Genomic DNA, 18,361 nt, shown 5'->3' on the forward strand with positions numbered 1-18,361 from the left:
AAGCAAAACACTTTTTTGAAAAGTCTGTAACAAAACCATCAAATCTGATCAAGGTTATTTAAATGCTGCAACTGAAGAATGGATTGGAATAAAAAAGAAAACATATCCTAACCTTAATTACTGGGGGAAAATAATGAGTGATGCTCATAGTGAGTAAAAAGTAAACTGAGTGCATTGTTTGGACAGAGATTTACTTTTAATGTGTATGTATAATATAATACAGATACATAAAAAACACTCCCAAAACAGAATAAATTATTACAAATAAATCTTTACTGCAGACACTAATTTTACTAATTTAATAATACTAACTTTGTGTTGTAAGATTTATGGGTTTCATTCTTTCATAGTGGTACTTAGGAGAGCTTGACACTGTGAGAAGTTTGAGAAAAACTGATAAGTGTATGTGTGCTTTTGGAAAACATTTAAAGCTGCTGTACAGAATCTTTGAAACAAGCTTAAAACATTTTTAGAATATAAACAGAGCACTCTGCTTCTCTTTACAGCTCCTCACTCCACCAGGACTCTGTTTGGCACTTTCTGATAGTGTGCAAATGTGATGTACGTACTGCAGCAGTCATACAGACAACTGGACGGTCCAAAAGTTGGCCTACCTATTACTGGCTGAGGTTTTATTAGAGTTGTGGCTGAACCACATAAAAATATATCATTAATTTTAATCTCCCCAATCAATGATAATGTTATGTTGGAATGTTTTTAAAGAGGGTCAAAAATGTTTCAACCCAGTTTGTTTTGCAGATTCTGTACAGCAGCTTTAATATAGGGAGAACACAACTTCCAGATTGTTTGAGTAAAATCAGGTTTTTTCTCTTTTTGCCTGTCACTTTTCCTGTCTGTTTTCTTACCTGGTTCTTCCTGACCTTGTACTTTCTCCTCACGTTCCCCTCTTTCCTCGCTCTAATTGTATTCAATTAGATGAAAAATTACATTAATATGAAAAGAATACTATTAAGATCACTAACAAAAAGTCCTCTCTCAGTGTACTTTCAACCAAAAGGCAAATAACCACATGAACATCTATTAAAAGATATAAACATTGAAACACTGATCCAACATTATTCTTGATTGACGGATCATTTGATTTTATACTTTTACCTGAATGTGGCTTCTTTTTAAAAAAAAATAAAACCTCCTTATATCCATTATGAACCTGGCTGTCTCTCTGTACACAAACACACGCGCACACACACACACACAACAGCAGTTATAAGGTTAATGGGCATTCAGTCAGTTAGCTAGTTAGTATCCATTTCAAACAGGACAGTGGTAACAACAGCAGGCTACAGACAATTTTAAGTTTTAGATTTTAAATAGGTTGTATAACTTTTAATGAGAGCAACAGGACGGTCAAATGTCGCTGATTTTACTACAGAGCAGGACGGATTGTAGAGTAGCAAACATCAACCGAAAAGTCAAAGGAGCTTGCAAAGAAAAGCGTCTGGACTTCTTTAAGTTGCTTGAAGACGTTTCACCTCTCATCCGAGAAGCTTCTTCAGTTCTAAGGTCAAATGGTGGAGAGTCCCAGATATAAACCTAGTGGGAGTGACCCCCCCACAGAGGGACAAAAGGACCCCCTGATGATCCTCTAATCGCCTGAGCCAAGGTGTGAAACTGGGTGTGGGTCCCAATCAGCCAGAGTTTCAGGTGTGTTCATTGTGAAACCTGGCCCCACCTTATCATGCGAATTCCTGAGATCAGATGGCCCAGGATGTGAGTGGGCGTTAAGGCGTCTGGGAAGGGATCTCAAAACTGGATTATAGATGGCAGAGAGTTGGTGTCGTAAACCCCCGCCTCTGTTCAAAGATGGTCGCTCACAGTGGACATAGATGGCTTCTTTCACTCCTCTTTCAAACCATCTGTCCTCTCTGTCCAAAATGTGAACATTGGCATCCTCGAAAGAGTGTCCTTTATCCTTAAGATGCAGATGGACTGCTGAGTCTTGTCCTGTGGAGGTGGCTCTTCTGTGTTGTGCCATGCGCTTGTGAAGTGGCTGTTTGGTCTCTCCAATGTAGAGGTCTGAGCATTCCTCGCTGCACTGTACAGCATACACCACATTGTTAAGTTTGTGTTTTGGCGTTTTGTCTTTCGGGTGAACCAGTTTCTGTCTGAGCGTGTTGCTGGGTCTGAAATACACTGGGATGTCATGCTTGGAGAAACCGAAAAGTTTTCAACACTGCTGGTTACCTGGTGTAATGTTTTTCAGTAAAAAGAAACATGGTCTGACTCCTACCAACTATATAAAGAGTAACTGAAGGTTAAATGCAGCTAATATGTCCTGTTTTAAGCCAGGCACTTACACCTCTGCTCCGCTGCGTCTCAGCCACCATCGCTCTGGCAGCAACGGCGCTAGAGCCAGAGCAAGGGAGAGCTGGAACAAACCATTTTTTTTGGGGGGGGGGATCTATACTTTTGTTCTTAAAATGTTACGTCTCAACCAAGTACTGTATGCTTTTTATGTTTTTAGTAGTGTGTCACACAAACAGCAAATATTGTCCAAAAAAGTAAGAAATCTTTGGGGGTGCTTTGATTCATTTTGGGGGTGCTGAAGCACATTTATTTCTTACACTTTAAGCCAGGGGTGGGCAATCTCAGTCCATGCGGGCCGGTGTCCCTGCAGGCTTTAGATGTGTCCTCAAACCAACACAGCTGATTTAAATGGCTAAATTAGCTCCTCAACATGTCCTGAAGTTCTCCAGAGGCCTGGTAACGAACTAATCATGTGATTCAGGTGTGTTGACCCAAGGTGAGATCTAAAACCTGCAGGGACACCGGCCCTCGTAGACTGAGATTGCCCACCCCTGCTTTAAGCCCACAGAGTCGTGCTGACAGATTTTTTTTTTTGTCCTTTATCACAGCAACTTTTTCTTTATCATTTAGAAGAACAGTTAAATATGGAACTTCTGCAAACTGTATGTGGCCCGCCATGTAAAATGAGTTTGACACCCCATCTAAGCCTTTGTCCAACAGAGTCCTTCCTCTGGACACAGATCCATTCGCATGGTGGAAAAACTTCAAGCATAAGAAGATTGAAGCTACGCTAGCAGAACAAGACCATTTGTTCCAGGTACATCTGCACCAAGTGAGAGGATGACATTGATACTACAAGTACATCTTATCTCTCAACAGAGAGTGTGGACAGACTGATGTTTTTGCAGAGGCAGGTTGTTTTAAAGCGGTGCAGCGTGTGTTATTTTGGTTTATGCAGCATTTTTATATTGATGGCTTGCTGTTTTATTTAATTTTACATTTAGATAATGCAGTAACACATGTTAAGAAACAGCAATATTTCAAATAAATAAAAAGCTTAAATCAGATGAAAGAAGATCAGATTTCAGGACTGGACTCTTCACAAACACTGAAGAGTCAAAGTTGGATTGAACATTTCTACACTGTGTCTGAGTTCAGTGTCTCTAACATCCCCTTTACTCACTGATTAGAAAGACAACAACATGTTGGACTGTTTCTGGATCATGTCAGTGACATGTTACTTTCCCACAACCACTTTACTAACACTGAGTCACCATGAGAGGAGCAGCAGAAACAAGCTCACACTGACAACTTTAGAACAACATTAGAACAACGTGACAGAAACACATGTATTTGTGAAGAACACAGAGTGACTTTGTGTTTAATTTGTGATATCAGGGAGGGAGCTGTTCTCACACACTGTTGTACTGATCATTAAACAGCAGGTGGCGACCTCACTTCAGTTAAAGCACAGTCACAGAAACACACTGTGGGCTTCATATATTCGTGTAAAATTATAGCTGCTGTATCATTTAAATTTGGGATACTTTTTGACGTTTTGATTCGGACAGGGGGAACAAATTGCGGCAGGATCAGCTCAGATCGTGCTCCCAACGCAGGGGAAACCAATTCTGCAGGGGAGACCTACCTTGGCACTTGTGCAGGTGAAGCCAAAGGGAAGATGCTTCACCGTATTTTCTAGCCTTTGGCTTGGAAGAAAGTTGGTTTGGAAACATACTTGGCAATGCTTCATCTCTTGCTTTGCGTTTGTGTGTGAGCCCTGTCAAAAACCTGTCAATTACGCTATCATTGTCCAAGCGTTCTTTTTTTTTTTTTTTTTTCATACCGCCCCACCCGCCCCTGCAATGGCTCTGCACTCACCCCTAGGGGGCGGGCCTCACACTTTGGGAACCTCTGTGTTAAGGTATTAAAAAATATCACACTGTTAAAAAACAAATGAATGTGAACCTTCTTCGGTCCATTTTTAAATATTTTCCCAGCTGCTGTTTGAACCGCAGAGCTGCTCTGGTTCCTTCATCCACTCTGCTTCTCATCTCCTCCAGTTTCTGGACCTTCTCTGTGTTTCCTTTCTCCTTCATCTTCTCAATCAGGAAGTCCAAGTGGACAATGGAAGATGCTGAATCAGCTTTCAGAGCTTGCTCATCCAGTTTGACAACAAGTTTGTAGGACTCATTTAATAACTGTGACTCATCTGCTGTCTGTTGGATAATTTCCTTTTCAGGGTTTCCCAAAAGATTCTCTATTCTTTTCCTATAATTTTTATTTTTCTTCAGACCTTCTGGAAACTGTTTCAGTTCAGTCAGGCCACATCTATCTTTCAGATTTTGGATGCAGGTCGTCAGTCTGATTCGTTCATTCAGAACTTCCACAGATATCATCAGTCTTTGAGCTGTACCTTTTTCCAGAAAGGCTGTGAACTCTCTCATTCCTCTCTCTGTTACTGTCCATGCAAATTCCAAACTAATTTCGTTTTCCTCTGTTCGCTCTTCATGCTGGCAGCTATTAAACAGGAAGTGAACAGGCTGATTCTTCTCATTTTTGGCACATTTAATGTTTGCTGCTTCAAGAGCTCGAAAAGCATTTTTAGGACGTCTTCCATCTGAGTGTGTGATCAGAGCTACAACATTTTTCTCCATGTTTTCTCCAAACAGAGACATCACTGAATCAAAGACATTTATCGCTCGGTCACTCAGTCGATAATCTGACATTTTCATCACCAATCCCAGTGCATGAACTTCATGAACTCCATTCTCTGATCCAAACAAGTCCAATAATTGCTGACTGATGATGTCATGTTTAATCCCTCTGGTGTCTCCATATCCAGGAGTATCGATGATGGTCAGAGAGTAGGGAAGAGTTTTATCTTCAAAACCAAAGATCTCGTACACGATCACATCTAATGTCTGACTTTCTGCCTGACTTTTCTTCTCCTCCTCTACGATCTGAAACCAGACTTCATCCTCCCACTTCACTCCCATGCTGTAGTTAAACAGAGAGTTGATCAGAGTAGATTTTCCTGCTTCTGTTTCACCTACAAGTAAGATGGTTTTATTTGGCTTGTTTGGATTTTTTTCACCAACAGTTATTCTTGTCAGAGTTCCAAACTTCTGTTTTTTTGTTCTCAGCTGGTAAACAGCAGGAGGTCCTGAACGGGTCAGATCACTGTTGGAGATGATGTCCTTGTACTTTGAGATGTTACTTGTCCTGCATAAAAAGCAGAGTTTCAATCAGAAGTTACAATCGAAGTACATTGTTTTTGAGTAGTCATGTCTGTGCCTCTATTATCTGTATTACTTGCAGGATTTTAAGGCACCTGTATTTCAGTACTGTGTCAAATTACAGCTGCTGTTAGTGATGTGTCGGTCGCGAACGAAACAGCTCTTAGAGTCAGCTCTTTGAAGTGAACGACGTGAGCCGGCTCCTTATTGGGAGCCGTGTTTTTTTTTTTTTCTTTCTTTCTCTCACCCTCTCTCTCGCGCTTTTTCACTTCACTCCGCACGCGAGCCTTGTGCTTGCGCTGAGCAGAGGGGGGAGGGGCGGTAGTTAAACTCGCAGTAGCACAGGAACAGAGCGGCAGGGAAAGAGAGAGAAAAAGAGCCAGGGACAACAACAAGGGACAAATCGTCACATTAGAAAGGTATGGTAACAGTGTTGCCAACTTAGCGACTTTGTCGCTATATTTTTCAGACTCCTTTAGTGACTGCGGTAATGCAGTCATCTAGCCATCACAACTTGCCTTTTTGTTAAACCCGCTCAAACCCTAACACTTGCTCATTTTTCCTGCTTCTAACATCAGATTTGAAAAGGAAATTTTCACTTGCTCTACTAACAGTAGTGATGGGATTTCCGGCTCTTTTAAGAGAACCGGCTCTTTCGGCTCAGCTCACTAAAAAGAGCCGGCTCTTCAGGTTGTTTTGTTGCTTTAATTAATTTATTATTAACAATAATATAAAATTATGCACAAAAGGAATTACTAATGGAAATAAAAAAGTGGTTTTATTTATATATGTTTATATATAAATATAGGCGGTGCCCCCTAGAGACAAAGCACGTTCAAACTCCAAAACACATTTCTAGCGTTAACTGAACTTCCAAAACAGAGCTACCTAGATCACTTAAATTACACAATTGAAAGCATATGTGTATTGTTTGTGTATTTATACACAAGCACTCATATATATTCAAATAATTAAAAGAAAAATGTTCATTTAGAAGGAGTCCTATCGGGCTTGGTTAGCCTGTGGAACTACGGAGGCAGCTGACAAGGTATCGACAGGCCAAGCGGAATGCGGCTCGGGCAGTGGCTGAAGCAAATACTCGGGTGTGGGAGGCCATGGAAAAAGACTTTTGGACTGCCTCGAAGAGATTCTGGCAAACCGTCAGGCGTCTCAGGAGGGGAAAGCGGTGCTCTACCTTCACTGTGTATAGTGCTGGCGGAGCGCTGCTGACTTTGACTGAGAAAATTGTCATGCGGTGGAAGGAATACTTCGAGGACCTCCTTAATCCCACTGACACGTCTTCCGAGGACGAAGCAGAGTCTGGGGATGAGGGGAATGACCTGCCAATTTCCGGAGGCGAGGTCACTGAGGCAGTTAAACAACTCCTTGGTGGCAGAGCCCCTGGTGTTGATGCGGTCCGCCCCGAGTTCCTGAAGGCTCTGGACGTTGTAGGGCTGTCCTGGTTGACATGCCTCTACAATGTTGCGTGGAGATCAGGGGCAGTACCCCTGGACTGGCAGACTGGGGTGGTGGTCCCCAAGAAGGGGGACCGGAGGGTGTGTTCCAACTACAGGGGGATCACACTCCTCAGCCTCCCTGGGAAAGTCTATGCCAGGGTGCTGGAAAGGAGAGTTCGTCTGCTAGTCGAACCTCGGATACAGGAGGAACAATGCGGTTTTCGTCCTGGTCGCGGAACACTGGACCAGCTCTTTATCCTCTCAAGGATACTTGAGGGTGCATGGGAGTTTGCCCAACCAGTCTACATGTGTTTTGTGGACTTGGAGAAGGCATTCGACCATGTCCCTCAGGGTGTCCTGTGGGAGGTGCTGCGGGAGTATGGGGTGTCTGGCCCATCACTACGGGCCATTCAATCCCTATACAACCATTGCAAGAGCTTGGTTCGCATTGCCAGCAATAAGTCGGACTCGTTCCCAGTGGGTGATGGGCTCCGCCAGGGCTGCCCTTTGTCACCGATTCTGTTCATAATTTTTATGGACAGGATTTCTAGGTGCAGCCAAGTGGCGGAGGGCTTTCACTTCAGTTGCCTCAGAATCTCATCTCTGCTTTTCGCAGATGATGTGGTTCTGTTGGTAGTGACCGAAAGAACAAGATCGCGGATACAAGCGGCGGAAATGAGCTTCCTCCAAAGGGTGACTGGCCTCTCCCTTAGAGATAGGGTGAGAAGTTCAGCCATCCGGGAGGGGCTCAGAGTAGAGCCGCTGCTCCTCCACATCGAAAGGAGCCAGGTGGTTCGGGCATCTGACAAGGATGCCTCCTGGGCGCCTCCTGGGTGAGGTGTTCCGGGCATGTTCCACCGGGAGGAGGCCTCGGGGCAGACCCAGGACACACCGGAGAGATTATATCTCTCGGCTGGCCTGAGAACGCCTTGGTGTTCCCCCGGATAAGCTGGAGGAGATGGCTGGGGAGAGGGAGGTCTGGGCTTCTCTGCTTAGGCTGCTGCCCCCGCGACCCGGCCCCGGAAAAAGCGGATGAAGATGGATGGATGGACGTTCATTTACCTGTTCCTACCACACACCAAACCTGGTCGTTGGTACTTTCTGGCTTGTGTAGCCCATAGGTAACAAAAGCTCAACACTGCCCCTAGCATCCTGGAGCACTTCTGTTATCTTTTGTACGTGTTTTGGAGTTTGTACGTCCTTCGGGGCTTGTATGTGCTTCGGAGTTTTTACGTGTTTTGGAGTTTTTACGTGCTTTGGGGTTTTTACGTGCTTTGGGGTTTTTACGTGCTTTGGGGTTTGTACGTGCTTTGGGGTTTGTACGTGCTTTGGGGTTTGTACGTGTTTTGGAGTTTGTACGTCCTTTGTCTGTAGGGGCCACTGTAAATGTACTTTATTTAATCACTCCACATAAAATGTAATAAATAAATCATATAATACAAAAACCAACTATTCACATTTCAACTTTTAACTATTTACATTTTCATCTTTTTCCTTTTAAACAAATTTAAAGTGAAACAACACAAAACACTGCAAACCACAACACAATTAAATATAAATTAAAATATGAAAAAGAAAAGAAGATGCATATTCTCTGTCATAAGGGCCTGCATGAATAAACTTTCTGAATCCTTTATCATCCACAACTGAAAATAGTTGTGGATGATTACTATACCTCTCTAATGTGACGTTGTTGTCCCTGGCTTTCTTTCTCTCTCTTTCCCTCCCGCTCTGTTTCTGTGCTACTGCCAGTGTAACTACTGCCCCCCCCCCCTCTTCCCAGCGTAAAGCACAAGGCTCACGTGCGAGTGAAGCAGAAAAAAAGTGCGAGAGAGAGGGTGAGAGAAAGAAGGGGGAAAAAAAACCCACGGCTCCCAATAAGGAGCCAGCTCACGTCCAGTGGCGTGTCTAGAAAATTTTTGTTGGGGGGGCCAGGTAGGGGCACAGATTTGGAGAAGGGTGGCAGATTTAATTGGCAGATAATGTTTAAAAAAAAAATTCTACCAACCATTAACCATAATTCAATAATCCTATAAACCTAATAACCAAATGCACTTTTAACTCTTATTAGAATGAGATTTTAACCACTACGGTGCAAAGTTTTTAGATACTGCGTTGATAAAGTACAAGAGATACAATCAGTGCTTTGTCAGTGCTTACTCAGCATTCAAGGACAGCAATATTTGCATAGTATTTTTACTGACATATAGTGCACATATGTTTTGGGCAAAAACATTTTTGAATATTAAAATACGAACATTTGTAACAAACAATTGACAAATTAGCCAATGCCAATGCAAAACTTTATCTGCCTGTTAAAAAAAGAAGATAATCTTCTCACAAACTGGTGTTTGATTTTGAAACAGGAAAAAAGTGGGGAAACAAATGAAAAGACTAACATTTGAATAAAACCTGAAAGCAAGTAAATACTTTCTATGCTGCCTTATGGTAAACTTTGGTAATATTGATAAAGAACAACACTGGCTGATGATGAAATACAGTCAGCTGGCATAGTGACACTGCCAGTATTAACCTGCAGGGCTGGACTGGGACAGAAAATCGGGCATTTTGACTACAGACCGGCCCACCAGGTAGTAAAGCCATAAAGACTTTGAATGAAAACAAATGCTGTTGTGACAGTGATGTACAGTCTTGTTGGTATATGTATGATTTCTATACATTTTACGTCAGATAAAAACTTTGGTTGTAAGATTTAGATAATTATTTAATAAAAACTAGGTATTTTAAATGAGAATAAGAAAGAAAAGTATTTCTTTGTGCCCCCCTTTCCCTGTTAACCTTCCTGCCTTCTTGGGACCTTTTTGTGCCACTGCTATGTGTTAAATGGCTGCCATTTCCACTGTGTTCAGTGGAATATAACCAAACTTGCCACAGGATAGTTTTTACCTGTCAATGTTAATATTCCAGTGTGAATTCCTTAAATCAGCCTAAAATGGCTGAGCAGCAGAAATCCCCACACCCATCACCCTGGGGACCATTTTCTGCCCATTGACTTCCATTATAAATGCTATTTTTCAACCCCAAATTATCATCATATGATTTTATTTTTTCTTCTTTTCTTGGATGTCAATGAAGACTCAGGGCCTTGAAGTTTTAATTTTTAAATTGCAAAAAAAATGCAAAAAAATAATGGCAGGTCAAAATGTATGTTGGTGCCAATCTTTGGTCCATCTAAAGGCCTACTTATAATGACAATCACATATTACTTCAACTGGTTTTTTGTGGAAATATTTAGTTTCGTTTTTTGGTTTTTGGGGCTTATAACACAGGGCGCTCATGTAATAACACTGGGATTTGAAGGGTTAAAAAAACGAAAATATAGTTAAAACTTTACATGAATATTTCAGGGAGAAGTAGTTTTACAAGGTTGGCTAATTTAAAGTGGAATAAGATATGGATATATGGTCTTTTTATGGCGTGGCTGAGAATGGTCCCTAGGGTGATGGGTGTGAGTTTTTTAAAGGATGGCAGGAGGGTTAATGCCCTACCTGGCCCCCTGGCAAAACTTTGCTAGACCCGCCCCTGCACAGTTACCAGCTGTCAGCTACATAAAAAAGGATCCTGGTGCTATTTATCTCTCAGAAACAGTTGATAACTTCAACTCATTCATGTCACCTAAAAGGTAAACCTGTTTCTCCATCACCTGTTCAGCTCTGATGATTCAGTAAGGACATCTCCTGGTTTCATCTTCATGTTTCCCTCTCACCACATATCTAAACAGACATCATGACCAGCAGCTTTACAGCTGTGGCTCCAGCAAACATCAGCTGATACTAGAAATTAATATTAAATACATTCTAACAACAGCTGATCAAGCTTAAACGTGCTGCTGTTGTTTAGCGCAATATCCGCTGGTTTCCTCTTTCTGGCGCAAAGTGGGCGATAAACAAACAAGAGAGAAAAGCCGATCAGCTGATCATTGATCAGTTTCATGATTGAAGTAGCAACAGGAGAGGGAGGGGGAGAGAATGAGAGAAGAAGAGGCAGCTGTGCAGCATAAAGACAGAATAAATCCAGCTTTGTGTCTTTTTTCCATTCTAGCTAAAGTCCGGGACAAACTGCGTCTCTTCTCAGCTCAATACGAAACTCGTAATATTTTCTCTGAATGAGGGACCATTCCATTTTTTTAAGGAGCCGTTGGCAACTCTACTAACTAACCTTATGAATAAAATAAAGTTCACTATCAGTAACATCATAGCACCCACCCAGCTGTATAAAAACTCCAAGCTGGCTAGAACGCAGTTTGAGTTATTGCAACTGACAGTAAAAAGTCAGCAACATGAAAATAAACTCCACCTAAACTTGGTTTATATCTGACCCAGATAGACTGCAGGTCATAACTTCTTACCTGAAGTTCAGTTCACCTGACACTCGGACTGGCGGCTGCTTCGGGTCTCTCCTCCTGCCTCCCCTTCCCTCGTCCACCTGTTGCCTCTGTGGAAGCCCCGCCATAGCCACCACCAAACAACGGAGTTATTTCTACACATCGACCTGCATCTGGCCAATCCACCACCTCTCATTGTTCATGCCGTTACAAAAAAAATAAAAAATAAGTCACTGGGGATATGCCCGGTATGCCCGATGGCCAGTCCAGCTAATTTAACCTGCAACCAAATCTGCAGCTCCATACAGCAATGTTACGACTTAGATTATATCTTATAACTCATAACTCTTATGTTAGCTGCAGCTGTGGAATATTTCAGACAGTAGCATACTGTCTGAAATATTCCACAGCTGCAATAATTCTTTAAGTGTTATTTTTTTCCTTGGTATTCTAATTTCACCGAAGTTTACTAAACTCAACAAACTTGATATTACTTACCGGGACATTTATTCTGTCCTCATTTTCTTTCACCGAAAAATTGTTTCCTGCAGTGCCATCTTTCGCGCTTGGCTCTCCTACCTTTGCTAACGTGATGCGCATAGCGCAGAAGCGATGCTGCATTCACTTACACTCGGATATCTGAGCGTCACCGTGAAAACATAATCGGACATTTGATATTTGATTGAATTTTATTGTTTTGCCTTTGGGGTGGCACCTGGGGTGGCCAGTCTGGTTTGGGGGGTGGCCTGTGCCCCCCCAGGCCACCCCGCTGGACACGCCATTGCTCACGTCGTTCATTTCAAAGAGCCAGCTCTAAGAGCTGTTTCGTTCGTGACCGACACATCACTAACTAACAGGTGCGATGATAAAGTGATAATGTTATTAATTTCACCTGTCAGTGGCCACGATGTTAACTTTTGATAAGTGTACACTGACTTTATAAAACACTGGAAATTAAACTCTAAAAGCTAAATAAGTGCAAACTTGATAAACTAAATCTTACTTCATGTAAGGTGGTCACATGACAAATTTCACACAGAAATGTGGAAGGTCTTTTTTATCAGAGCAAGAAACAGTGCCTGAGGGTGTTTAGAAGTCTCTGCTGGCACTGTGACTGAAACTCCCTAGGTGTATCAACCCTCTGGGGTCGACGGATGCGCCGGCGCATCAAAATCACATGACCAATTTAAGACGACACAGCTACAAGATGAAGTGACTCAGAGTCTCCATTTGAACTTGGGTCGAAAGCTATATACCAGTTTTTGAATTGTGTCGATGGGCCACGTAACACCAGAGTTATGATAAAAAATACACGCACCGTTTTTTCCTGAACAAAACAGTGGTGTTTACAGTGGGAAGAACGGCGTTTTCTATGGACAGCGCTAGCAAACACTCTCTGATTGCGAGTGAAAAAGGAGAAAGAAAAAACACCCCTTCCCTATTAGTGTTACAGTTTACCATGTCAGCCAATCAAAAAAATGAAATGGCAACATGTGGCACTTGGTTGTCTAGGGAGAAGGGGAAGTTTTAGGAGTGACACCCGCGACTGAAAGTGGGCGAGCGAAAGAAAGAGAGAGAGCGAGTTTTCATATGTGACACATTAGTGACGTTTAGCGTGTTTGGAGGCTATAGTTAGTGTGTTGTGTAGTTATTGTTTTGTATTGTGTGTCAGTTATACTGCTGAATTTCACATTTTCTCCAAAAAAACCATAAAAGGCAGATTCCAGTGTAAGCGCTGTTACTGAACACAAACTATTTTTTTTGGACTGGCACAAATAATTTGTGTGCCTTCTTATTTGATGCAGAACACCTGATTGTTCTGTAAATAGTTTTAAATGGTCATATAAAAAAACGCCTGAAGCTTTGGCTGAATTTTTAGGTAAATAGTACCATATAACTTTGTTGTTTGCAAAACTTGTGCATAATTTTTAGAAATGTACAATTTCTATTTGCATTTCAAGTTATGAAAATGATTCGTTAAACATGTTTGTGGGTTTTACAGTAAAAAATATACCTTTTTTCTACTCTGATTTTTAATTTTTTGTCTGAATTTAGATCAATTGTGCTAATATAGTATGTCAAAATGAAAAAATAACTCGTATTTCAGATATTTGAGGTTGTGCTGAAAATAATGATACCAAACAAGGCAAGATAAACATCTTTTAAAGGTGAAATATAGATGTAAAATCAAAAGTAGTCAAAAACGGCCAATTCTACCCTGGAACCCATAGGGTTAATTGAGAATGCAGAAACATTCAACAGATGTGTAATCTCACCAGACAATGGTCTTTGTAGAGCTTTCATGCAGGTTTTTTCCTGACAGCCACAGCTTGTTGTTACTCAGGTCCAGCTCTTTCAGACTACATGACTGGGAGCGGAGAACTGAGAACAGATCATTACAGCTTCTCTCTGATAGGTTACAGTTACTCAGCCTTAAACAGAGCAGCAGATATAACAACACATTACAATCCATTTATGAAATATTTGTGGTAAACAATCAGTAACATTTACTTGCCGTACATGTTGCCATAGTGCCATATGTTCTAATGCTAATAATCTAATGTAGCAGTGTTAAACTTCTGATTAAACAGCTGAATCCTGACCTCAGAGTTTCCAGTTTACAGTGTGGATTCTTCAATCCAGCTGAGAGAAGCTTCATGCCTGAATCCTGGAGCTTATTGTTACTCAGGTCCAACTCTCTTAGATTGCAGGACTTGGAGCTGAGAAGGGAACATAGAGGTTCACAGCTTCTCTCTGACAGATTACAGCAATTCAGCCTTTAAAACAGAAACAGAAGGAATGTAAAAAAAAAAAAAAAAAAAACTCATCGCACACACACTCACTCATGTAGCCAACTGAGGAACTAAACAAAAATTTCACACAGATGTTAATGATACTCTTGATACAGATGGAATGTAAATGTAATATGAGTAAAAGCAGAAAGCAATATTTTCCAAATCATTTACTGATTAAATTAAATTAAAAAATAATAAGACAACATATCAAATATTGGATCCAGGACATGTTATTATTTTTTGAAGTCGGGTATTGTGTTCCAGTTATGAAGCATGTGTACTTAAACATTTAAAATTTCTTTGCTGAACCTTCTGTCAGTAACTGTTGGCCTCCTCCTGAATCCTTCAAAGTGTATTTGGAATGTATGATTAATCAGATTTGTCAGTATGTTAAAAAAAAAAAAAAAAAAACTATAGTCAGATTTGAAAGTGCTGTGATCTGGAGATGTGTAGAGCAATAAAAATTATTTAACCCTGAGCTCAGCCTCACAGGATCATGCTTTCAACCTACATACCACTCTCAGTGCATGAGTATCACCATGTGGTGGTAGTACCCTATAATTTAAAGAGTGACTTTGGTCAGCTGCTAATGTTGATTTTGCTGATGCAAGGTAGACTGAAATGAACAGACTACAATAGACTGTTGATGATTTATGCAAGTATGTGTTTACATTTCTTTCATTAGTTGTCAAAAATAGCTAATATCATAGCTATGTTATGATATTATGATATCATAGCTATATATGTAACATTATAGTAATTGTGCTTACTCTGCTTATGGTTTACCTGGCAAACGCATATGTCAAGAGGCAGTAATAAGATAAATGAACCAGTTAGTTCAAAACCCCTCTGTATAGGAGCTACTGTGTTGATGATTTTTATATATTTCCATTCCCATTTAGTGCCTATATGTTTTGGAATTTGCATGTATTTGCATACAAGTAATAATGTGTTGAATATGCCTTGTTGTTTTTCTGACATTTGCCAGGACTTTCTGATTCCTGATTGGTTTGGAAGTTGTTCTATTGAAGTGTGCCAAGAGTAAATGTGCTGCTAAGAAAATTATTCATCTCACGCTTGCTGCTTCTCTTAGTTAAGAGAGCATTAGTACCATATAACTTGGTCTGACAAACCTGACAGTTTGCAGTTTACAGTGTGGATTATTGAGTACTGCAGAAATCAGCTTCACTCCTGAATCGTGCCGTTTGTTGTTACTAAGGTCCAGCTCACTCACACTGCAGAACTGGGAGCTGAGAAGTGAACACAAAGCTTCATAGCTCCTCTCTGAGAGGTTACAGCAACTGAACCTGAAGTGAAAAAAGAAAAACTGTAAAAGTGATATTGTTTTCTTTGGATAAAGGGGCACAACAATTCAATACATTTCCTTGCACTTACAGAGCTTTGTTAGATGCTTCAACCACTGGCAGCAGACCTAGAAAAGCCTTTTCTGAACCACAGTATTCCTTCAGGTCAAACACAGTCAGATCTTTTTGGGATGACAATATGATGAAGACCAGAGCTGACCACTGAGCTGGAGAAAGGTCATCTAAGACTGTACCCGATCTCAGGAATTGCTGGATCTCCTCCACTGGAGAACCATCCTTCAGCTCATTCAGACAGAGGAATAGGCTGATTCTTCTCTCAGGAGATGGATTTTCTCTGACATTCTTTTTCACAAGTTCTACTATTAGCTTAATGGTCTGTGAGCTACTTCTTGTTTGCAGCAGGTCTTGTAATAGAGGTTTGTTGGTCTGCTGTGAAAGGCCCAGGAGGAAGCGAAGGAACAAGTCCAGATGTCCATCCAGACTCTTTATGGCTTTGTCAACAGTTTTACTGTAGATTTCTGGTATATGTGTTTGGCTGAAAACATTTCCAGGTCTCTTCAAACAAGTCTGTGATTGAGCCAAATTGTCTTCAGTGATAATATCTGAGACCACAAACAGAGCAGCCAAAAACTCCACTACACTCTGATGGACAAAGCTGAACACTTTTTTCCTGCCCTTCTTCAGCTGATGATCCTCTTTAAAGAACCAGAAAAATGCATTTGAAAGCTTTAAGGGTTCTGTGAAAGTGCTTTCATCCTCTGTTAGTTCTTCACTGAAGATCAGGCAGCTTTTCTCCAGCTGGTTAAAAGCCAGTTTTCCAATCATTTTAATGCACTCAAGGCTTTTTTCTGGGCCATATTTTTGCTTCAAATTTCTGATCTGAACATTCAGGAACTCTGTGTAAACCTCAGTCAGGGTCTCCGGCAGATCTCCTCTCTCTTTGCTCTTCAATACCTCCTGCAAAACTGTAGCAGTGCTCCAGCAGTAGACCGGGATGTGGCACATGAAGTGGAGGCTTGGTGATGACTTGATGTGAGAGATGATTCTGCTGGCCTTCTCCTCATCTCTGAATCTCTTCCTGAAGTACTCCTCCCTCTGTAGCTCCATAAACCCTCGGACCTCAGTTACCATATCAATAAAATCAACAGAGATTGCTTCTCCAGGCCATGTGGTCATCCAGATACGAGCGGAGGGAAGCAGGCAACCTGTGATGAGGTTTGTCAGCAGCACATCCACTGAGGTGGACTTGGTCACATCGACAGGTAGTTTTTCTGTGGCAGTGAAGTTCAGCTGAAGGCAACTCTCATTCAGTCCATCCAACACAAACAGAAGTTTGTATTCACTCTTTTCAAAGTCTGAGTTTCCTGATGTCTGCAGTGTTGTGAAGATGCTGTTAAGCTCCTCCTCTTTGATGTGCACACTTTCAGGGATACACATGTGGATGAGTTTGGCAAAGCTGTACTCTTTGTCCTTTTGCAAATTCAACTCATTAAACATGAAGGGAAATAACAGATCTACATCCTGATTGGTTCTTTTTTCAGCCCAATCCAAAACAAACTTGTGCACCAGGAAGGTTTTACCACTTCCTGCTTCCCCAGCAGTCAGCACAGTTCTTATATTCTTTTTAATGCCAGAAGGATGTATGAAGATGTTGCTAATTTCAGTTCCTGCAGGCCTTCCAGAGGCCATTTCAATCTGCCTGAAGTGACTGGTGGTGTGTGTTTCTCCTCCAGCTGTGATGTACAGATCAGTGTAGATGTCATCCAGGTTCTTTTCATCTTTCTTTGATGTCCATCCTTCTTGTTTGCACATAAACCTGACCTGAAGATTTGACTGAAGTTGTTCTTTGTAACGTGTTATGGGCCGTGGAGACTTCACATCTGTATGACATGAACATGTAAAGAACAAAGTTTTAAACTTCCATTCCACGCAGACTTAATAAGTAAAAATCGTTGTGTTTTATTTAAATAAATCTGTCACTGCCAGTTTCAGTAACATAGCATATTTCATTATGTGTAAATCAATGTGTCTACCAAAAGATAAAAAAAACATTTTAAAAAACTGAGGGTCTACAGTCTCTTAAGGCGATTAAAAAGTTAACATATACACATAAATCCACTCTTTGCATTTTCAGATTGAAGTTATCTGCCTGTCACCTGCAAAATCAGCCGTAAAGACCAGTCTGATCCTGAGTGATAACCAGACGACATGTGTGGTTCTCCAGCAGTTTACCTTGTGCTGTTGTGCTGATGGTTGATAATCGCTCTGTCAGATCATTTCTGCTGATCTTTGTTAAAGTTTTCTTCACCACCTCCAAAGACTGCTGATTGTAGGTCTGTACTATCTTATCTACTGTTTCTGTCCTCTTTACATTCTCCAGATGACTCTTTGGGATAAATGGGAGGCCATCCAGGTTGTGTGGCTGCTCCAAATACCACTTGAAGTCACTGAATTCTTCATCTCCCAACTCTTCCAGTGTCCTCAAAAGCAGCTCTTTACTGGTCATTGTTTCCTCCTGAACAAAGATTATTTTAAAAAAACAAAAAAAACAACCCAGTTTCACTCATATGTAGGATCACTTTTAAACCTGCAGTTTTCTGCATGTATCCTAAACTGCTGTTTTATTAAAAAAAAAACCAAAAACAATAAATACTTGAAAACTGGAAGAAACCATGTGTTTGTAAATAAGCTATTAAATTAGAACCTTTATCATGCCTATAAAAAGCATATCGCTCCCCTTGGACAGAGTTAAAGTCAAAATATATACAGCAGGTTACACTGTACAGTGAAATTCAGAAATGTTGCCAGTCACCTTTTAACACACAAAAATATTATAAAAATTCTAATAAAATAACAATTAAGAAATTTACAACAGAAAGTGCAAGAAATAAATGTGACAAAAACAAAATGAGTGAGTTACAGTGAGCACTAT

At 41.0% G+C, this 18,361-nt stretch overlaps 1 protein-coding gene across 1 annotated transcript; it reads right to left on the reverse strand.

The window, feature by feature from the left end:
• Nucleotides 1–3,901: 3,901 nt before the first annotated feature.
• Nucleotides 3,902–17,938, reverse strand: LOC146665557 (NACHT, LRR and PYD domains-containing protein 3-like). Its single transcript, XM_085413317.1, has 6 exons — nucleotides 17,662–17,938; nucleotides 15,500–17,309; nucleotides 15,238–15,411; nucleotides 13,913–14,086; nucleotides 13,586–13,741; nucleotides 3,902–5,493 (listed from the first exon to the last, which is right to left on the reverse strand). The coding sequence occupies exons 1-6, from the start codon at nucleotides 17,933–17,935 to the stop codon at nucleotides 4,206–4,208; spliced, it is 3,876 nt and encodes a 1,291-aa protein (XP_085269443.1). The 5' UTR covers nucleotides 17,936–17,938; the 3' UTR covers nucleotides 3,902–4,205.
• Between the last annotated feature and the right edge of the window lie 423 nt (nucleotides 17,939–18,361).

Source organism: Rhamphochromis longiceps, linkage group LG7 (genome assembly GCF_057381845.1).
Source record: "Rhamphochromis longiceps isolate RC_006_pf linkage group LG7, R_longiceps_female_GT1.1, whole genome shotgun sequence".
NCBI classification, from domain to species: domain Eukaryota; kingdom Metazoa; phylum Chordata; class Actinopteri; order Cichliformes; family Cichlidae; genus Rhamphochromis; species Rhamphochromis longiceps.